General features: G+C 43.5%; 1 protein-coding gene across 4 annotated transcripts in view; it reads left to right on the top strand.

Annotated features, from left to right (window-relative positions):
- Positions 1-23,582, top strand: part of MACROH2A1 (macroH2A.1 histone) — a 217,957-nt gene that overhangs the window by 24,122 nt on the left and 170,253 nt on the right. For all 4 annotated transcript variants that reach the window (XM_085617997.1, XM_085617995.1, XM_085617996.1 and 1 more), the window contains exon 3: positions 22,388-22,587. In XM_085617997.1, coding sequence (XP_085474123.1) covers positions 22,416-22,587 — 172 coding nt within the window. In that variant the 5' untranslated portion in view covers positions 22,388-22,415. The remainder of the gene's footprint in view (positions 1-22,387; positions 22,588-23,582) is intronic.

The following is a 23,582-nucleotide window of genomic DNA, read 5'->3' as shown; positions in this document are numbered from 1 at the left end:
ACTCTCTAGTTCCTCCCCCTCGCGCACTGCATAGCGGGCCCTACGAGGAGAAAACGAACCATATGTGCTGGGAGAAAACTATCATTTCAGGGGCCTTGGTGTACTAATTTAAAAAACACATATCCCTACTTTGGATGGATCAGCCATACCATGGCGGCTGCCCAAAATGTTTATTTTCTATAAATTTGCCACTGTCTTTGCAGCAGAACACTTTTAGTGAAAAATCTTAGCCTCACTTGAGGCAAACTCTACCTCTGGCTGGTGGGCACCTGCTGAGGCAGTGCCTCTGATGCCCCAGTGTCAGCAGTGTCCACCCATATTCAGGTTTCCTTTCTTAATTAAAAAAAAAACTGTATATTTTTTAATGTTACCATACGTGAGCGCCACAGTTGAGCTCCTCCCAGGTGAACAAGTTCAACTATCTTCAAATGCCAGGCATGCAAGATTACACATTCACCACAGACCAGAACAAACATTGGCATAGCCAATAGTTCTCGCCTTTGGGACCTTATAAGTGTTTAGGTATGCAACAGTTGATGTTGCACCAAGGATATTGTGCTACATAATTAAATACTTGTAAGGTCCCAAAGGCGAGACCTATTCGCTATGCCAATGCTTGTTTGAGTTTTTCTATGGCTATAACAAGAGTGGGACAATGAAAATAAATACACAGCCAAGTCGCCTCACAGGGCAAGGAGCCCAACAAGAAAAAATGCAAACCCATAATCAATCTGCATACCAGGCCTCTCTTGAGGGACCTGCAAAATTAAGAGAAATACCAGGCATAGCAGAGTATAGATCTCGGAGAACAGACACAGGAGATGGGCAAATAGTTAGCAACTCCTAGTTAAGCAACTTAAAAGGTGGAGAAAAGGGAAAATGCAACCATCGGGGGGTAAATGGAGAAACAATCTCCCCACAGTGGGCAGAGGGAAGGGGAAACTCCACTTTCTAGCCCGTCCGGGTGTAGCGTCCCAAATGGGACAAATTAAAATAAGATGTCCGGCTGTCCTCAGTGTCACCAAGGTCAAGTCATATTGACCCATCCTGGCCAGGTAAAAGCCGAGGAGCGATGCGGACCTAAGTCCATGGAACCTCTAGAAGGAAGGTCTGAGAATGAAACATAGGGGCTTACATGGAACATGGAGTAAGATGAGATACTCAAGAGGGCCATTGGGCGTGTGGGTGTATATGTCTCTTTAGTCTTTAAGAAAAGAACATCAAACCTCCTCATATATCTGCAAATTATCATTTAGCTTATAAATAAGGTGTTCAAAGCATGCCATGTCATACATGTTGTCCAGCAAGGTCTGTAAGGTGGAAGTTGGAGTCGAATTCCAGTGCCGCAGAATCACCAATTTGGCCATCCCTAGGGCATGGAGAGCCATCTATGAACATGTTGGGTCTCTGAGGGGAGATCAGACATTTCGTGTAATAGAACATGCTGGACTCCCAAAGGTCTGTCTACCCCGAGGTCCTTCCTCATTTGGTCCCAAACCTGCGACCAGAAGGCTTTTAGCCAGTCACATTCCCATAAAATGTGGACGATATCGCAGTCTGTTAAGTCACATCTCTAACAGCGACAATCCACGCTAAGACGAGTACTGCCGGGGGCCAGTGCCAGCGGTGGAGGATCTTAAAAATATCTACTTAAGACATGCTTCCCATGATCCCTTAAAGTTCACCAGAAGGGTATCCCAGAATTGCGTGCTTAGACAACTTCCCCCACCATGCACATAGTGCTATGGAGGTGGAAGAGGAGAAACAAGGACCGATCAATGCAGCATATAAACTCGCAACAGTTCCCCCAAAGTTTTCAAAGTATGGATATATTGAGTAATGGGGTAGCTAGGGAGGTCAGTATGCGCTTTCCCCAAGACATGTGATAGGGCGTGGAACAATTGATTGCATCTCCCTAACTGGGAGCTTGGAATTGCAAATTCCCGTATGAGTTCCTGGAACGAGTTGATGGAGCCTTTAGAGACAAGGTCATCGAGATGGACCAGTGAATCTCCTCCCCTCCTTCCCACCGTCCAGGAGTCCTGCATTGCTTCACAATGGGGCTTTAGAGTGAACGCAGCTCGGTACTCGCACCAGCCGATGAGGCCCATGCCACACATACTTAGAAGTATGAATGATCGGGTTGAAGAGGGGGGTAATCAAAGGCCTCGAAGTGTAATAAATGCCATGGTCCCTGGACGTCTGCATAAGGGTGTGGACCTGAAAGTAGGCCAGCTGTTGTGCCAACAAGTATCCCTCCAAATGTGGGAGACGTAAGTCACCTTTCCCTGATGAGGCGTAGAGCGCAGCTCCCTTTATTCTTGTATATCCGGGTCCCAGATAAACCGGTATATAGAATGCTGAATGCTCCGCAGGAAGAAACGGATATGACAAAGGGCAGCGTACATAGATGTATTTGAATTTGCAGAGAACAGTGATCTTGATGATCTGAGCCTTACTCCAGAGGGAAAGATTCAGAGCAGGCATTCTTTTAAAATCGCTTTCCATCCGATCCACGATGGGTTGCACATTATCCAGAACCATGTCTTCCAGACCCCAGTTAATCTGGACCCCAAAGTATTTTAAACTGGGCTAAAGCCACTTAAATGATGAGTTACTCAATACTTAATGGCTGCTTTAACTGTACTCTAGCTCGTCGCCAAAAACCTTTGCCAAATACTTAATGTCCACATTTATCAAAGAAATTGGGCGGTAGGTAGAGAATTCCAGGGGGTCATTCCCCAGTTTCGGAAGCAATTCGAGCTCTGAGTAACTCTGGGACAAGGTGCCCAATGTTTCGGGCCTTCTGATAGACCGAGACTAAGATGGGGACTTTCTGGGCTTTGGTAGCTGTATAAAATTCTGCTGGGAGGTCATCCTCACTAGGAGCCTTCCCAGTGGGCATGGCAACGATTGCCGAGGTGATTTCCTCCACCATGATCGCTACTTCCAACTGCACAGATTGGATAGTGGTTAACTTTGGTAGTTGCAGGAATTTAAACAAGCATTTACAATGCGCTAGGTCTCGCATTTATGCGAGACCTATTTCATATTAAATGAATGGCATCACGGACAACGGGAGGGAGGGCGGGGGGCAGGGAGCTGGTACGGACAACGTGTGGGATAGCGGGTTGGGGGTGGGGAGAAGGCACAGACAACGGTAGGGCGGGCGGGGGATTGAAGGCACCAAAGCATGTCGTGCCTGAGGAGGAGAACCTCCTTAAAGAAAATAGTGCTCGTAGTCTGAAATATCACGTACTGTGTAACAAACAAAGTAAGTGGGGCAGTTGCCGTGGGAGGTGACAAATGAAGAGGAGGTGGTACTAAGGAGGGACCAACAGGCGGATTGACAAATCAGAAGCCAGCATTTAGAACAGACAATGACAGAAGCCAATGGAAAACCTGGGCGGAGAGTGGGCGGGCTTCTATTCACTACTCGCCTACAAGAAGTCTCGCAGTGCAGTGCTTGCGCGCTGGCTCACGCTCCACCTAAAAAGGAAGATTCGGTGTCTCAGCTGTTTAAAGGCATTCATAGTATATCCGAAATTCTGCCACTATTGCTTTTGGATGGGTGACAAGACAAACCTTCGGGTCTTGGATGGCAGGAATCGGCCCAGAAGAGTCTGGTTGACGGAATTGGTTTTCACCCCTTTGGTAATGTCTCTGTCATATGCGGAAGAGGCATTTTTCTGCCTCTGTTGTGCAGTGTGTGTTCAATTAATAGTTAGCCAGCAGAAGCTGCCGTTGGGCGGACAAACTCGGAGAGGAGTAAGAAGAGGTCAGAAGTCCGATTTGTGTTTCCAGGTGCTGTCTGGAGTCTGAAAGACTCAGGTTGGTCAGTGCTGAGTTCCCTCATCAACATGCCATGAAGCACAGCTTTCCCTGCCCCTCACAACGTTTGCTCCGAGGCCACCGAACCCCTATTATCCTCCAAGTATCAGTCTACGTAGTCTGCAAGCTGACTTTTCGCCTCTGGGTCTTTATAACGGGAGGCAGTGAGGTGCCAAGGTCCTCGCTGGGGTGTACGCAGACCCAGCTCTAAATTCAACTCTATCAGGTCATAGAGACCCTGCAGGGGATTATATTCACATCTGCCAAATGCTGGGTTTCTAAAAGGTTGCAAAGCAAGTAGTCGATGCGTGTAGAGACTAGCTTGTGGATGCAGGTGCCTCCAAGGGTTGCTGAGAGCATGGTCCTGCATCAGGTCATGTAGAGAATGGTTATGGTGTATATTCCTCCTGCCCAACTTGTCCAAGAAAGGGTTGAGTGTCATGTTCCAGTCCCCTCCAATGCTGTGACCGTTTGGACCCTGTACTATTTTCAGAATAGGTAGGCAGCCTGTGCTTCCCTGGAACAACTAAGGGTGAGTTGCCATTTTTGTTGGCACCTAGCTCGCACTCCGATCAGACTCCTTTCATGATATAAGATTTAAGGAGGATAAGGTAATCAACTGTGTCAGAATGGCAGAACTTTATTTTTATTTGTTGTGCCCACCTATGTGAGATGGTTAGTGATGGATTTCAGTGCAATATTCATTGATTTAAATTGTGTTGTGGAAGGAGGGCATTTGAAGCAACACAGTCTTTTAGCTGAGCATATTCAAGACATTCTAGACCATCAGAAAGGAATAAGGTAACACTACAAATGATTTCTTGGGTGGGGCAGCTAAAGATATTTGAGTGGAGTGAAGGTTTCAGCAGAGTGCTAAAATAGAGTTAAGGGGTTAATTCAAGAAAAGTAGCAGAGAGGAATAGGGATCTCAATGAAGATATGGTTAACTAGGATCAGTTTTGAAGCTGAATATGTAGAGGTACATAGGTGAAAGTAAAGAAGCATGCTTTTTGTTGGAAGAAGGCATATGTTAGATTTTTGCATCATTGAAGTAGCCCAGAAAGAAAGCCTCAAATTAAAATAATTTTGTGTAGCGAAGTCTAGATTCTAAAAAGTAGATTCTGCTGAGTAGAAAAGGGGGTAGAGATTAGTCGAAGACTTGTTTATCTAGATTCCATTTGCCATGCAGCAAGACTGTGGAGAGTTGGGTTAAAGCTGAAAGGGGCTTGATAGGAAGCGCAGTGTAGAATAAAATATTTATAGTTGGGTTACATGAAACACTTGCCTACACTCTGGGAAAGGAACAGCTGTTCAGGTGGTTATCCACTTCTTTTTCTTCTTCCCCCTTGTTATTCCATAAGCAGTAGATGGTTTAAACTCTTGCTGCAAGCAAGTGGTGAGAACTGTGAAGGAGTCTATGAGGATCCTCCTCTACACAATAGACCCAGTGGTAACTATGTTGTTCTTGCTTGACTGGTAGCAGAGGTTCAGTAATCATGCGAAAACGTCTTCCTCATTAGGCACTTGCTTCCCAGAGATAATTTTATAATATATGCTTTGATTAGGTGCTAGGCAGAGATGGTATTGGATTGCTTGATTGTTTTATTAGTTCACAGTTTTATGGCTGATTGTATAATAGTATTTTTCGAGATGTTTTTAGCTACTTAAACATTTTTATTGTATCTCAAATTGAATCAAAGTAGCTTTTTACCTGACAAAAGTATCCCAGCAATCGCCACCCTATTCACACTACCACAATTTATATGTGGTGATGAAGTCTGCAGTGAGTGATACAATCCCTTCTACTCTGTTGCGCATGTCTGGAAAGTCACCTTGTCTGCTGCTGGGACTCATGGATGCCCAGGTATTAAGAAAATGGTTCTGCCAACCTTGACCCTAGGGTGAAATGGGTAAACCCGTTGGTTATCCTCCCTTGTTATGGATGCACAGTCATGAGACCTCCCAGGGACTTACCCCAGTACTACTGCATGCATGGTATTAATGGTGGAATTCCCATGGTTCACCCATTCCCCGTGAGTGAGTGTGGATACCAAGTGGAGGACAGTCCAATTGTTTACCTATATGACTAGATCTTGATGATTGCTACGATGACACTTTACAGTGCTGTATGTTCATGAAATGCAACATGGTGCTAGCTGAAGGATTTCCCTTGCCACGGGATTCACCTACATACTCTTGAGTATGGCCAGGCTAACTTGTAGAGCTGCTTGATGGAAGAAGATTGCTGCATGGCAGTAATACCCTCTCCATGCTGACACTCATGTGGGCGCATGTTGCCCACCTCCACTAACTACATACCATTGGACTGTAGCCAGAGTTCATCAAGACTGCGGCAACATTTTCATATTGTGTATGCAAAAGTGAAGGTCTCTTTTTTAATGGGTTTTCTCCTTGTGTATTTGTTTGTAATCCGGTTGTAAGGGTTGCTGGGTATAATATTTGGGCTCCTTTTACAGGTAAAATTATGCTTCATGTTGAAATCCAAACCAGAAATCTGCCCTTTGCTGTGGCAACTCTTTTTCGCTCTTTGCGTAAAGGAACCAACTTCTGTTCCCTTATTCTTTTTTCCAACCATGAAATCAAGTGAGTCAATTGCAGTTGTTAATCAAACAGGAAAAAGAAATGGTTATACTTCTAGTACTTTACGTTGTGTGGTGGAGGAATGATGCATGTTCTCTAAATTGTTTTGTAATGTCATTGTGTGAGGAAGTTACACATTAGCTAAAGACATCAAATTGCGGTTTTCCTTGTTCAATTTCAAAGCCAGAGGGTACAGTGATTTAACATTATTTAGTTCTTCTGTTCTGTGCAGCGGTTAGTACTATGATTTTGCTCAAGTCTTAAAAAATAAAAAGAAATGTGTATTGTATTTAGCTTACATTTTTTCTGCAATTAGAGAGACAATTTTCTTTTACAGTGTTGAGATCTTCAGTTTTTTGCAACTAATTTTTGTGAAAAAATGATAACTTAAGTGTAACAAAGAGGATAGTGTTCTTGAGGCTCATTTAGCGCCTGAGGGTGAGCTGCTAAGACCCTGGGTTAATGGATGCCCTACATCTGCTGGCCATGTGGTATCTTCAAAAGTGCTTCAGTAATTGCTCAGTGCTATGACTCCATAACACTGATGCATGAGAGACTGGCTGAGAACGTTTTTCTTTTTCTTTGGAAAATTATGAATCAATTGTGCTAATGCACTGGGTATTTTTCGGTAGACTCGGGGGCAATCATCATATATATGTCCCTGCCTTCGACCTCCATGCTGTGCCCGACATCTACAGTTGGGATATACCATAGCATTTTTCATAGGATGCCGCATTCTTAATAGGGCAGGCCTTCAGATGCAATGGAGCTGGCTGTGTTTCAGCAGCTGCCCCATTATCAAAGTATTTTCTGTTGTTGCTTTGCTGTTGATAGCATAGTGCTGCTTCAACCTCTCAATGAGTTGATCTAAGATATGTATCCGCTCTTACCATTCGAAAAGACTTTTCAGACTATCTTGTTTGAGTAATTCACCACAGTTTATTTTCTCTTGTCAAATCATCATTGAATTGTACATTAAAATAAACATACATTTTTATCAAATTCCTCTATGGACAGTTACCTCAGGCCTTAACTGCATAGTATGAAAACACATACATTACATTCGCAGCAAAATCTCACTTGAAGTAGAACAAGTCATGACATCCAAATTAAGAAGTATATTTGGCAAGGAGGCACACCAAGGCTGGCTGGTCATGTCAAAGTTCAATGCTGCCGAAATCAACTGGGCCAAGAGTGAAGAGTGCCCATGAATAGAAACATGACTGCTCAATCCCTCCGGGATATCCAGTTCAATGGGTTCTTACTAAACTGAAGTACCCGGGCATTTTGGTCAGCGTCAATATCAAAGAGATGATCATGGACAATTTAAAGATCTTACATGACCAGATGCAGAAAGACCTTTCAAAATGGTCAAAACTACAGCTCTCTCTAGGGCAGAATCCAAACCCTTTAAATTATGGTCATGCCATGGTTCAATTAAGTATTTGTGATAATACCACTTGGACATACTTTCAGAGTGATCCCCAACATCAACACTCTAATTAAGAACTATATTGGCAAAGAGGCACACCATGGCTGGCTATGTGAAAGTTCTATGCAGCCATATCCTCGGGAGGTCTACAACTACCAAAGCTAGATTTATACCATGTTGTGCAACATTCATCCCAGATAGTCTATCACTTCTACAGCAAGCTGGAGATCCCAGACTGGGTGATGTTACAATGAGCCCTATCCGGGAGTGTGACTGACTCTCAAATGATTTACAAATGTCTCCTCTGGTATTTGGAGTGTTAAAGTGTTGAATCGCCAAGTCCTCAATTTGGAAGTTACAGGCTGTAGGTCCAGATGAAGAATCCCTGGATCCTGATCTGATATGTATTGAGCTCTGATTTAAAATGAGGCAATTGTTGGGAGTACGCAGATATGCCCGAAGAAATAATCAAATGTTGTCTCTGGACCATACAGGACTGACAGAAATGTGTATTCCCCGTCAGTGGAGTGCAGAAGCCTCCATGGTTCCATAAGAGAGTGATCTACCTGTAGATGCCGGAGGTATCCTCTGTTGTTATTACTCTTAAGGTCTAGACAAGCGGCCCTCTCTTGTAGGGGATCCATTGGTAGGTTCTAGTGACCACCAATGATAACCAGGGTATGGCCGAACTCAGTCAACAGTCTTCTCACACTGGAGAAGAAGTTAACTTTTATGTTGTTGAGAGCATATATTGACCCCAGAATGAAGGTGTGTGCTTGCAGCATCGGTTTTATAATGACATAGCATCCATCTGAGTCAATCGTGGTTTTCTGATGTTTGGCAGAGAGATTCTTGTGACTAAAAATAACACACCCCACTGTTCCTCTATAAAGCTTGTTGAGAGCTAGACATGGCCCCCGTTGGGTCAGATTCTCAGGTCGCTAACCCCTGGTCTACCCATCCTTGTTGCAGTTTGAATGCTTCCTATTGCGATATTTAGGCCTCTTGTAGCAGGGCAATGTCCGTTAATTTGGATGACCGGTAATAATCCATAATGCCATTGACATTCAAGAAACAGAGCAGTAGGTCTCTATTTGTATTTATGAGTTCAAGATGCAGTTCAGTTTGTGCCTCTGAAATGCTAGAAATAGTGTCAGTGATCAACAGGTCCTGTAGACAAAGATTGCTAGAGGTGATCTGAGAGTTGGTGGGTTCACACAGTAAGAGGAGGCTGGGTATTCAATTCTGGAAAATGTAGCACTCAATAAAACATAAAGGGAGTGTAATCAAATGTTTTGAAATAGCAGCAAATGTTGTGATGAACCTCAAGCTTTAGCAGGGTGGGCCTGCCTTTGGAGGCCCTGTAGCCACTCGTATGGGCCTAAATGACCGCCACTGAAAGATAAACCGTCCACCACAGTACATATTGCCGGGTATGTAAATTCTGCAAAGATGGGAACGTAGATGAGGTGGGAGATGATCTCTGTCTGGGGGACAATTCCTTAAATGACTTTCTTTAGCTCTTAAGCGGAGATCTGGATTTACCTCGGTCTCTTGCCGCAGAGCTGTCTGCAGATCTGTCTCTTGCAGATTGTTGGTTCCGTGGGCAGAAGTGACAGCAGACCATCTTCTGAGTGATTGGTGGACTGTGAGGTAGCCGAGATGCATGTGTCTACTAGTCCTTCTGGGTCAGATATTTCCATCTGTGGCGATGCAAGAGTCTCTATGTAAGTGTGTAGTTTTAGCACTCGGAGAATTCTCTTGCCTTATCTTCAAAAGTAACCATCATGGTAGCAAGGTTCAGTAAGCTGTATTTTTTAAACTCTTTCCTTATGAAGCGGATGTATGGCTAGGAACTTTCTTTGAATCATACTAATCTCATTAGAGAAAGCAGTTGCAAGGCATAGCTTACTGCCTTTTATACATATATGGGCCATGATTTTTCACATTTAGATACTAACAGGTGAGGCACAATATAATAGGTCAGGAGACTTCTCTCCTGGTACTCTTGATAGTGCAGAGTTTGTGTGCTCTCTAGAATTCAAGTGGCTGGTGAAGATCTGAGTCAAGAAGCTTTAGTTGACCATACAGTTGAATATTTGCCCTCCGACTCTGATCTTCCATATCCTATACCTTTTCATGTAGATTCCATATATCTGTCCTGCAGTCTCCTCAGATTTCGCTTCCAGGCAGAAACCCTGGTCTCAGTCTTTGCCATTTAAACCTTAAATGTTGACAATTCTGTGTGGATGAATTTCAGTTCCTTATGTTTTTTTTGTGGTCTACAGTTCCACCATGCTAATAAAGAATTGAATGCCCTTAAGCTCCTGCATGTTTTTTTTCAAGTAGTTCTTCATTAATGTTACATTACATGAGAACGTTTTGCATTACAGGTCTGCACAGTACAGTGTACAAGGAGGCATGGTTCATTTCTGCATCATGCTGTCTGTCTTATCTGTTACCCTTTACCTCCGCTGTACAAGGCGATTATCAACTAGCATACACCATAGATAAGAGTGCAACAATAGGAAGTAAGTAACTAAGTGAAAAGAAAAAGGTTTTTAAGAAACCCTAACAGTGGAACTGGGTGAATATAGCTAAGCATAGCGGCACAATTTATGTTATCCAATCAAGTTGCTGCTCATTTTGTATTGTTCGTCCCTGCATCTGTGCTGAGATCAGTGTCTACAGTGATAATCTGACAAACGTCCTGCCTTACATGGTGGCCATAGTTCTAGCTTTTCCACATTGGGGAAGGAATTCGAACCACTGCCCATGTGCCATCTTTTGTTCGCACTCACTGGCCTGTCCCTGCTTTCAGGATCACCAGCAAGAACTCTCTCACATGCAGCCCACCATGGGTGTGATGCTAGAAATTCAGGGAGTTCTTTCATCTGATTTTGCCATTAGAGTATTCATGTATGAGTCGCATACATCATGTGGAGGTCCCCAGACTCAGTATGTGTTGTGTGCGATATGTTCACCGCTGCAGTGGTCCATTTGTTGAGATCGCGTAACCATTTCCTTGGTTATGGGGCAGTGGATGATTTCCATGCCATTGCTATCTGTCTGATGTATGCCAAATCTACAAATTTCCTAACGTATTAATTCTTTTTAGCTTGTGGTAATACCCTCAATAGGCGCCTGATGGCTAGCGCTTTAGCAATTAGTTCTGCTATCTTTTTCACTGTCTCCATCCAAAACTGTGTAATCTCCTAGCATGACCATATCATATGGTACATGTCCGCTTCTGGACATGGCATTGAGGGCATTTAAGTACTGTCCCTGCAAACATATGGGTAAGACGCACAGGGGTAAGGTACATTTGGTGTAAGTAGTTAAATTGGGTTTACTTCAGGTGTTGGTTCCTAGACACCTTTTTAACATTGTCGAGTGAGGACTTCCACTGTCTGTCAGTCACTACTTGACCTATGTTAAGGGCCCATTTATCCCTAAGGTCTGGGTATTTAGGTGTAGGTTCCCTCTGAAGTGCACTATACACCAAAGTGACAGTCTTCCTGTTACCTCCATGACATGCCAGCAGATGTACTGTTTCAGAGGGATGCGGTTCCTTCCGTTCTTGTCCTGCCCCTCACTTATCGTGTATACTAAACCGTTTATGTCAGAAAGTGTCCCTAGTCAAAACCATAATTATCCCCAATATCCTGGAACGATAATAGTATATTGTGCATATACATGTCTCCCATGGAAGTCAGTCTTGCTTCGGTCCATCGTCTGGTGTTATGTTGCTCTTCGATCTTAAGAAAACCAGGAAGCGCCCATATTGGTAGATTCGGGGAGTACAGTGGAGGGTCTTTTTTGGGCTTCACATACTTGGGCCAACAGTATTTTTCACCCTTCGTCAGTTTGTTTAGGGGGCAGTTCCGCCCCACGGCTCCCAACAACCAGTCGAGTATTGCACAACCCCCTAACATTTGGTGTATTCCTGTCCTTTCTGGGTTAGGAGTAGTCCGTAGCCATATCCTATGGCCACAGCAGCTGTGCTGCTGCATTGTATAGTTCATAGTGTGGTGCACCCAGCCCTCCGTCGTCTAGGGGTTATACACTTTATACAGGGCCTCCCGTTTTTTTTCCCCTGCTTGTCCCCATATCAAGTCAGGTAAAATGCTATTCAGGTATTTAAAGAATCCCTTATGCAGCACCACAGGAAGTGTAGCGAAGTGATATAACAGTCCGAACAAAACTATCATTTTGACTACAGCCACTCTGCCCACTGGGGAGAGAGGAAGGGTCCTTTAGAACTCCAGGAAGTGTTGCATTTGTGTCACCACCGAGCCCCTGTCTGAGATAATTATAATAAGTATAGTATATGTTGGTTCCCAAATATTTAACAGGTGTCAAGCCTCCACTCCGGTCCTGTACCTAATAGTCCATCCTGTGAAAAATCATTAAGCTCCTTAATAAGCACTTCAAATGTTCTCTCTGTCAAGGCCGAGTCTTGGGGTGTCTCTGCTACCTTCTTCCACCCTCAAGGGCCTCTGAAAATAAAAGCTGACTTGCAGACCTGTTCATAGACACTGATTGGATCAATTAGACTGTTCTATGTAATAATAGGTATGCACAGCAAGACGGTTATTCTCCTTTCTATCACCAGTTCCTACTGCACTGAAAGTGCACTGCCAATGTCCCAATATTAGAGATTTAGTATTGAGAGGAAAGTGCTGTTCTCCGTGGAAACATAAGTCAGCAAATCAGTAAGTACAGTTCTTGGTTGGTGACAGGAGCATTCAGGCATTCGGACTTTGTGGCGTCTGCAAAATATTCAAAATGGTGTAGTCTGCAAAATATTCAAAATGATGTCTTCCAGGAAAAGAGATGTAACATCAGCCTTTGTTTTAGACCCTAAGCCAAAATGACCACTCCCTGTTAAGAGCACCCCCGTTACATTTCAGGTACTGTATTCTCTTGCTGCCATGTTCTGTGCACAGTCAATATACCTCTGGCCCGCTTGAATATTCAGTAGTCCTCCCTCCTTCCCCCCCCCCCAGGCTGTAAAAAGAAATCGGCAGCACAGCAGGCGGCTTACCACCTGAGCTACAAGTAGCAGCAACAGCACCTCCATGGCCTCCACCAAAGGATTCCTCCTACGCTAGATGGGCACTTCAAAACTGCTTTAGACGCAGTGCGGCAGAGTCTGCTTTTACACAGCCTACAGCGTGTGAACCGGAACTTAGTGCAGGGTGTTTGTTCTTTGCCCCCCGCGACACCTGCATGAATGCAGACAAGAACAATAGCCTCCCTGGTTGTTGGATCCTATTGTGGTGGATCTTGCCAAGTCATCCTGTGTCTCCCGCCTGGTATAGGAGCCATGTAAGAGCGGCCAATAAGCAAGTCTCTTAGACGTTGACCATTTCACCTCTTGTCCAGACTCTGTCACCCTCCATACAGTTTCAGTGCTTAGTTGCCTTGCTGGTATTTGGTATTCTACAAACTGGCTTGAGATAAAACCTCTACCACATCATGCTGAACAGACTCTTTTGCTGCTTGGACTGGTTCTTGATATCAGAAAAGAACTAGAAAAGGGGTCATTTGAAATCACTTTTGAACTATTTACACAAAGCGTTAAATAGGCTCTCCATATTAATCATTATTACTCTGTTTGATTCCTGATGTTTTAATCATATATTAAGCAGTTCCTATTACTCAATATACTTTTGTCTGGAATCCCATTTTTCTACGTGCTGGCTGTTATAGCAGTGCGCTTGATGATACTTTTATCCGTGCTGGGTTAAGTCTTGGACTCGGCTTAGCTATGAAAGAGAGATCCAAACAATGCCTCCGTATTCTCTTAAAGCTTGGCTAGCCTACATTAACCTCCAATTTCTCTGCAAATGGATTCCCATCAGAAGATTAATAGACCATACGTAACCCACGTTTCTGCAAATTCTTCATGTATTAAATATCTTGACTTTATTGTTAAACTTATCTGAAAATTTATCTGATAAATATGTTGTTTGCAGCCCTCCGGAAGGGCCTCCAAAAGGACGGCTCAGTTGGCAATAAAAGCAAATGGTAGACTAGTTGTGGTGGGGAGTTTTCCCGGGTAAAATGGAGGTTGGTCTTGTTGCATGTGAAGAAGTCCCTGAGCAGTACCATGTTTCATCTAATGCTAATCAACAAACCACACTGCATCTACATAACGCACAACATGCAAAATTGATCCTTGCAAGAGCAGCACATGCGCTAAATGCGGTGCCTTGGAAGCATTCTTTTTTTTGCATTTAACCTGGGCATGTCGCAAGATTGCTGCGCACTGTCGGGCGATATTGGGCCACCATTTTCAATGTACAATGCTTCTTGTCCAACTGATGTGTAACACATATTTACTGATCATTACTCCCTTCAAAACAAAAGGCAAAATAGCGATGCACTGTGGAGGAGCATATCCATAAAATGCTTAATCAGGTGGGCCCTAGTATAAAGGATTGTCTGGAAGTTGTTGAGAATTGAGAAACTGCGGAGTAAAATCGCTTTGAAACTAGTGCTTATGGACAGTAAACTGGCAAACGATGCTGTGCAGGTGCAGCCTTACATGTGAGGCCCACTAGAACATAAACTGCTGCAGAACAGAAGTTGGCCAAAGTCAACATAACACACCCGACTCCTCTCGCTCTATCTACTAGTTTTGGATTGACTAAATGAGAACCAAGACATGTACACACCTGTTTGCTGTGGCTTGTTGAACGCCACACAGTATGATGCACATTCTGCACTATATCTTGGCTCTGCCTTCCTTCTGCACTCTCCCGTGATGGCCGAGTGTCCTGTCAGTTTTGTGTAATTTTCCATTGTTGAATGTCTTGATTTATTTTGTTGTACTGGGATGTGAAAATAATAAAAAAACATTAAAAAAGTTAGTAGATAAAACAGAGGTAAAATCTTTTGTGAAATACACATACCTCCATTACAAGAACTATTCCACTGACTTTTACACAGCAACAAACATCTTCCTTTATGGTAAATGATGACTGAAATAAACGTCCAGTGGTGATCTCTGATTTGCCTTTCTCCGATGGCTTTCATAATAAGAGATAATTCATATTTAAGTAAAAGTTGCAGATCGCAAAATCTTACACGTGCTCTTAGCATTAAAAACAAGTAAAAGGCTAGGTGAGGTTTCTTTTGTTAATAAACTGGCACTATTTCCCTAGCTGTGTATTTGGTCAGCAGTGGAACCTCCCATTCCCCAGTTGTATTCCGATAATTCAGAACATAATATTTGATACCAGTAACCATAGAGCAAAGCCCACTCAACCAGAAGAGCCCTTTAGCCACAAACGAGGTACACTCCCTTAACATCAGCATGTATTACATACTCCGCTACTGAATTACTCTATTAAATAAACTATATTCCCCACTGGTGCATGAGCCAGTGTGGTGTTGGGTGGGAAGGAACTGGCAATGAACTGCTGGGCTCTCTGCGCTGATAACAACTCCAAAAATACTACAATTTAATCGATGTGCCCAATATTAGTGAACCATATCTGGCACTTCGGAATTGATACAAAAGAAAGTTCTTGCAAGTCTCAGGACCTTCCATTCATGTGTTGGTCCTGTTCGCCTCATCTAAAAATGGATGTTTACTTTTTTTTCTTGGATGAATATAAATGTGTCAGCCTCATGGAGGATGCATAGCCACGTTTTGTGTTGAGGAAACGTCTGAATATTTTTCACAATCGACTAATTTGTAATGTTTTGTAATGTTCTCTCACTGTGCTCTATTCCATAGCTCAAGTTTGTGAAGAATAGCAGCTCTAAACTTGATCTAATTTTAAGGGCTTTCTCAAAGCGATTTCCTAGGCTTCGGGGCTTTAAGAAGTCACTATCACTGTCTTCTTCTGGTCTGTCCCTGAAGAACTCTTTGTAGGAATCCTCTAGGCTTTTAATATTGTTGTGGGAGAATAAAGCTGAAAATATGTGAATAGTTTAACTAAAATCTCCTACATAAGCCTTATGAAGATATCTTCCCTATATGATTTACCACTTGCCCTAGACTGTGGCTGTATGCTAGAAAAGTGGTTGCAGTGCAGTTATTCTCAATTTCTATTAACCTTTTCGGTGCTCATGACGGAACGATTCCGTCATGAGCGTCGGTTGAGCTGTGCTCATGACGGAACCGTTCCGTCATGACCACGCCCGCGCAAGAAACGGTCAGCGCTGAGCGGGAATCGACGCCGCATGGAAGAGGTTAAAGCTACCCTGGTGTCTGTTGAAATGTGTACATTTTGAGCTGTGAGTGGAAGCACCACATGTGATTCCTTTCAGTGTCAAAAGCATATAGCAAACTGTCACACTTCTTGGATTCCGTCAGCAATGATGTAATTTGGGATGTCCTGAGCGATGTCATCAGTAATGCCATTGAACATGCCATGGGTGATATAATATGTGAAATCAAAAGCAGTATATGATGGGGCACAACTTAGATAGCTCAGATAACTATAGGTGGTGAATTTCAGTGTTTTTTTTGAGTTTTAATTGTTTGTTTTAAGTGACATTTTCACCTAACTATAATGTCACCTTAAGCTTTGTTTTTTCCAGTTAATTTATGGGTGTTTTTTAATGTAAAGTCGTATCTTATTAACCTAACTAGAATGCCACATTAAACTTTGCTTTTTCAAGTGTTTTTCTAGGATATTGTTTAGGGGTGGGTGGTAAACTCTGCTCTGCGGGTGAAGTTTTGGCACTCCGCGTGCCGCATGGAACGCAGAGTTTGGCAAAAAATCTCGAACCAACCACCGTGGCGGAGTGGAGTTTGCCAATGTACTCGCCCCTAGTCTCAGGAGTCTGGCTGTGGGGGACTTAAGGCAACAGCAAGGGTTATTGGCCCCCAAAGACCCTCAGCAGCCAACAGGACTTCATCCCTCAACCAGTAGTGCACCAGGAGGCCCTGTAGAGTGGTTGAAAAAGGGGGCGGGCCTCTCACATTTCAGCAATCCCGCTGTGGGGGACTTACTTGTGGCAACAATAGGGGTTCTTGGCCCCCAATGACCCTGAACGGCTAAAGGGACTCCATCCCCCAACCAGCAATGCACCAGGAGGCCCCTTTGTAGAGTGGTTGAGAAAAGGGGCGGGCCTCCAATGTCTCAGAAGTCCCTCTGTGGGGGGGCTTACTTGTGGCAACAATAGGGGCTCTTGGCTCCCAGTGACGCTCAGCAGCCACATTAGGGGTGGCCGAGCAATACTCTGCCCACTCCGGAAACTCCACGGAATTTGGCAGAGTTTTTCTGCAACTTCGCGAGCTCTGCCCAGGCCTAGTATTGTTAACACAAAGTATTACCTTATCACCAAACCTAACTATTATGTCACCGTCCTGATACAGTCTTGAAGCCGTGTATCCAGCCCCAGTGGAGGGAAGCCAATCCCCCCCACCCCCGAATGACCAACCAATGAGAGCGCTTATCACTATATAAAAGGGTTTCATTTTAAATAATGCAAGTCTAATGGCTTTCTCGAGTCCCACTATCAAAATATAAATGCCAGGCCTATTGGCTTTGTCAAGAGGTGAACACATCAATATACACCGCAAACCTGTTGGCTTTATCAAAGTATGACCATATCCATATACAAGGCAAGCTTATCGGCTTTGTCAAGGTGTCCCCACATCAGTATATGAATGCAAACCTATTGGCTTATGTCAACAACATTAAACATGGTCAGAGTCTTTACACTTATCAGGCCACATAATGCAGCCATAACACCAACCAAAAAGGGTCTCTGCTACCCTTACTTAAAGAGCAACAGCTCGGCTCTGGGAATGCTTAGAAGCAGCATAAACGTTTTCTGTAGTCACATTCTGTATTCTACAGAAAACATAGGGTTACTTTATATAAATGATTTCTTGGGGCTGCTGCACTCACTTCCTCCAGCCCATCACAACCCTTTTGTAACACGATGGTGGTCCCCTGCCAGATTGGTGCACCACAAAGCAGGACAAAAATATGCACATTTGTCCATGAAGGGCATTTTGGGGCGCTCCGCACAGAAAGCAGTGAATAATAAATCATTTATTATTACTAATAATAATAATTTATTATTCTTTTTTCCTACTTTAATTTTTGTGTGCCGGTTTCCACCCAGGACACTCACTACTTTATTCAAAGTTGGGTGCCCGTGGGAGAGCCCCGAGGCTCCACTTACTCCCGGCATGCCACCCCTGTGTTAAGAGACTGCATGTGAGCCAGCTCCATTTGCGTGTGCTCTCGCCAGCAGCAGCAAAGCACTGCTTCATACTCACTCTGTCTCAGGGGATGGGATTCCCGGGACAGCAATGCATTGGTCTCGGGGATGGTGTCCCCAGGGCAGAAACTTGGCTTGGGGAGAGGGTGTTTAATTGTTCCTGTCCCTCCTAGGGTCTGGAGTGGCCTGCAGAAGTAGCACTTCTAGTTCAGATCCTCAGTGACGAAGTAAAAATAGAGGGAGCAGCGTCTGATGCCCCAATAGGTGAGCTGTCCCTATTCTCTTCTGTCTCTCTTAGCTCTGACTTTCTTCATCTACAAGTTTCTCTCCTCTTCCATCTCTCTCTTCGCACTGGTCAACATTTAGTGTCCTGTCTCTCCTCTTCTCTGTGCCTCACTTCTACCCTGCCCCATCTCTTTTGCTCTCCTGTCCTGTTTCCTTTCCTCTCCCCTTCTGTCCTGTGTCTCTTCATTTTCTCCCTTTCTTATCTCACCTATGTGTGACCTGTCTCTGTGTCTTCTCTCAGTCTCTGTCTGCACTGTCTCCTTAATGCATCACTTTTCCTATCTGCAAGCTGTTCTTTCACTTGTCTTGATAGTGTTTTCTTACTCTCCGTGTTTTTCCTTTGTCGGTCTTTCAGTGTTTCTTGTATCACTCTCACTTTTGTATGTCTTTCCCCTTTGTGCTCTCTCTCTCTGACAAACACCCACACCTAATCTCTCTCTCTCTCTCTCTCTCTCTCTCTCTCTCTCTCTCTCTCTCTCACACACGCATACACACACACACACACACTCAAATCACTCTCAAACTCACACTTTCACACTCACTCTCTCACTCTCTTACTCTCCCCTGCAATATTTCCTCAAACTGGCCCTCTTTCCTATCTTCATTGTCTCTCACCTTTGCTGTCCCTCACTTTCTGCTGTCTTTTTATCACCTGTCTCTCCACACCTCTATGTTGCTCTCTTTCTGGTCACTCTGTAGTTACTGCTACCTCTCCTCTTCTGTTTCTTCTTTGTTGTCCTCTGTTGTCTGTATCGTATTGCATCTCTGCTCTCTTCGTGACAGTGAGAGCAGCTGGGGGGCCTATTCACTTAGACTTAATATTGATGATGTATATAGACTATCGGGCACATGCATCAATGTAGGCTTTTGCGATTCCTTAATTGTGATTATTAAGGAATCGCAATTAAGGAATTGCAAAAGTCTATGCATGTAGGAATCGCTATAAAACTGGCCATTCCCAAACATTCCTTAATTGAGACTCACAAATTGCAATTAACAAATGCCTTCCCAGTCATTCCTATGGGCCTACAGGCCCATAGGAATGAATGGGAGATTGCATGCGCTTTTTGCGAGTACCAATAGGTACTCGCATATTGCATGTGCAATTTCAAGGGCACAAGGGTGTCAAAAGGACACCCTGTTGCACCCCTGAAATTGAACTGTGCACACATGTTGCGCACACAATGTGTAACCTACAACTTTGAAAAATGCACTTTAGTGCATTTTTCAAAGTTTTTGCAAATTACCATCAAGTTCAAATTGATGGTTATTTGCGCCCCCTATTAGCAAGATCGCTATTTACGATTTCATCATGCATTGCATTTAAGGAATCGCAATTTGAGATTCCTTAAATGCAATCGCAATTTAAGAAATCGCTATAAATTGTGATTTCTTAAATTGCGGGAGCCTCACTGTTTCATGCATCGCAGAGGCCCTTTTTGTGGGCGCAAATGGCCGATTTTTGCAATTTGCACCATTTGTGCTCGCAAAAAAGGTTGCTGCATGTGCCTGTAAATATTGCAAATTTATGTTATCTGCTCGTCGTGCTAGCGTGTCCAACACAGCAGGCTGAAACTGGGTCTCAACAGTAGCTATTTTTCGGTTGGACTGCTATGCTCAGTCACTCTTCCTGTGTGAGAGTGCCCCTCGATGCCATATTATGCTATGCCTCTGGTATCGTGTGTTAGTAGTACACACATGAGGTTGGCAGCCAGAGATCTTGAGATCCAGCCTTAAAATATGGAGGTTCTGAGAAGCTCTGGAGATCAGCTTCCTTTTTGGTGTAGGGTTGGGGTGCCATGGAAATTGAAAGACCTTTGTCTTAAGCTTTCTGGGGACATTGCTTTGTTGACTGAAATTCAGCTGGATTTGTGAAGGAGATATTCAAGCCTGCAGGACAAACTGCTATACGTGGAACACGCTGCAATTAACAACCTAGCAAGAGAGCCAGGAAAGAGGCAAACAAGTGTCCAGCCCTTCTACGAGCAGTAGGGGTTGGTAGACCTTTGTGCTCTATCTTTTAGAACTAAACAGGTCTTTTCACATACAATGTGAATTCACCCTACACACACAAGTAAAGGGGTTTCATGTTGTAAAGACATGACTGAAAATGTTATATTGTATTTTTGCTACATTGGCACTTACATAGTTTGTTGCCTTGTATTTGTGACTACTTATTTCCCAGTTCCATAGTTATCTATTAATTGCCATTGGAAGGATAAAACACTGGCTGTCAGCCTCGATTCGAACTGGAGACCTGTAGGGTGCTCTGGTATTACTGCAACATGCATATAAACTCACCGGGCTGTACTTGTACCTTTTATGTGGAAATCACTGTGGCTATATTCTTTGTTTAATTGTAGGTATTTGTGGCACAAATTGTCTTATAGGCTTGTAATGATTGAACCGTTGATGCGTGTACATTGAAATGAGGCCTTCAGTGTTTATGCTTTCTTATCTGGGATCTTTAGACAGGGCGCTTCAGCTGCTGTAATCTAAAGGCACACAATGCAGAATGATATTGTTGGATTTTAGAATTTAGCTTTCCCAGCCAACATGGTTAGTCTGTGTAGCAGTAAATCATCCCAAATTATCTTCCATCTTGGTCGCAGTCTGATGGTCCATATTGTACTAAGGTATACTTCTAGGAATAAATGTACTTCTGTTTTTAGCTATTGTGCACACTAACGAATGTTCACTGAAGTTAAATGTTTGTACTGATCTTGCAAATCTCATGTTGTAGTGTTGTCTGTATAATTAGTGTACTGAATTTCGATCAAGTAGTATGGACCATTACATTCTCACGAGTTAAATATCTGAAAAAAGGTCCAATGGAAATAATTCTACATTTATAAAGGTAATTTAAAATTATTTTATTGAATTTTCAAGAAAAGCAAGCAAAACGTAAAAATGTGAAGGGAACAAGTGTCACGTGGCGGCCAAGCATCAGGAAGCATGGTTATGATAAAGAAACATTACATCAATAACAAGAAATCACCTTCCAGGTTGAAAGAGCAATAAAGAGATCTAAAACAGTGGCAAAGCAGGGAACCTATAATTTAAACACTACAGTGACATCAACCATGGGGCAGGCACATTTTATGGAACTAATCCATTCTCAGCAGTGGGTGCCCGCTTGGGGACAACTCATCAGCCATATTCCGCTCCCTCATAAACTCCCAACAGGGTCCCCAGATATCCCTAGGTCTAGTCCTCCAGGCTTGGTGTGATGTATACATTTCTGCCTGTTCATAGCAAAAAGTAGCATCTTTTAACCAATGTTGGGAGTCGTGGGGGGGCCTTTCAACCATATACTGGCAGCACAGCGACAAGCAATTAATAACAGCAAGGTAATCAATCTTCTGCTGGAACCTGGATTATCTAGAACATAGCCCAGGAGTAAGGAAGCGTTGTGTTAGTTGTTTCCCCAATCGTGTCAGCAACCTCGGCTCAAAAAGCCCGGCTAGTGGGACAAGCCTTGTCCTAACGCATGAAACCTGCATGTCAGTGAAGCATTGGGCACATCCCAAAGGCATCAACTGGTCGATCATATGCAAGCTGTATGGGGTGTAATACACACAATAACATTTAAATGAGTGAGTCTGTCTGGGGCTTATGGAGGCAGATTTTATTTGTTCATAGCAGTGATCCCCCACTCTTGAGAAGTATCCCAAGGTCCACGTCCAGCCCACAACCCTTAGGTGCACCTGTAGTGGAGGGGAGCAAGCTCTCAGTTAGTTCATACAGACTGGAAACCCAACCCCTCATGGTAGGTGAGGTGTACATTTGTGTGAGGGCGGGGGACTTTTGCGGTTACCGACGGAAATCAAACTTCTGCGTTTGTAAAAGTTACGTGGGATTTTTCCAGTCTGTACCTAGGTGACTATAAGACCCTCTAGTTTGTTAAACAAATTATGAAAAACTGTGTATCATGTGATTTCTCTGATGGGGATTATCTAGCTATCAACGGCCTTTCATAGACTGTGTTTCAGTGGTGGGATCTCTGAACACTTGCTGATTGATTTCTTCTTTTTCTTAAAGTTGCTCTTCTTGACCATCAGCGAGCAAGATGTCGAGCAGAGGTGGGAAAAAGAAAGCGACAAAGATGTCACGGTCCGCGAAGGCTGGGGTCATTTTCCCAGTAGGACGAATGTTGCGTTATATTAAGAAAGGACACCCAAAATACAGGATTGGTGTCGGTGCCCCGGTCTACATGGCTGCTGTGGTGGAATATCTGGCGGGTAAGTCTAGTAAAGCTACTCAATAATGGGTCAGCCAGACAGGCATTGTGTTGTTCAACTCATAATTTGAGCACGGGACATTACATTCTGTGAAACATTTGTTAAGGGTTCATACATCTTTTTAAAGTGCTGAGAGACCTGTAGCATCGTAACTGCTCCTTGTTGACATTACTTGGTTTCATGAGGTTTTTCAAAGTGCAGTTAAGTTATATATTAGTAATTTAGGCTACTACAATTATCGCTTTAAGACATTAAATTGCATGCCTAGTCAGAAAAGTAAGATTGATTGTAACTCTTTAAAAAGCAATAACTTGTTTAATTGCACAGTGTTATGAATAATCTTTGATGTTCCTGTAGCTGCATGTAAATTTTAGGGGGAACTTTAGCATACCTCATTTTCCTTTAAATATATTGGAGTTAATTAGAGTATCCTATTCACTGACTGCAGTTTGTAATACTTTTAGTAGTACTACAGTAGTACTGTTCACAAACTACAAAATGCTATTGAAAAAGCTACATGCAGAGGTCTCCGCCTCTCCTTTCTTTTCTTTGTGGCGCTCTCCACCCGATTGTGTAGATATCCATACACATACGCCTAAATTTTAGTAGTAAATGTGAGCAGGATGGGGGAGTGGCAGAAAAATGGGAAATACTAATAAAAGGGTGCAGGTTTTGGGAGGAGTAAAGTGTTAATGGATGGGTTGAGGGGGGATATGCACCCACCCACAAAAGAATAAGCCCATTACTATTCACAAACTTCACTTATAAATGTACTGGAGCCCAAATGACTCAACACAGTAGTAAATGTCCTCAAGCTCACACCTGGAGTAAGTGCAGCACCACGCATGGCCAACGACTGGTCCTACCACCTCACATTAATTCATAACATCATGAAGAAGTCCTGCTTCCTCAGACACTAATCATCATGCACCTGCTGAAATAAAAGGGCCCTCCACTCATCCTGTTCATAAAAGCCCAGACGCAGCCAGACTTAG

This window comes from Triturus cristatus, chromosome 7 (genome assembly GCF_964204655.1).
Source record: "Triturus cristatus chromosome 7, aTriCri1.1, whole genome shotgun sequence".
NCBI classification, from domain to species: Eukaryota; Metazoa; Chordata; class Amphibia; order Caudata; family Salamandridae; genus Triturus; species Triturus cristatus.
The sequence above is the reverse complement of the archived record's forward strand: the minus strand, read 5'-3'. Positions and strand labels throughout refer to the sequence as shown.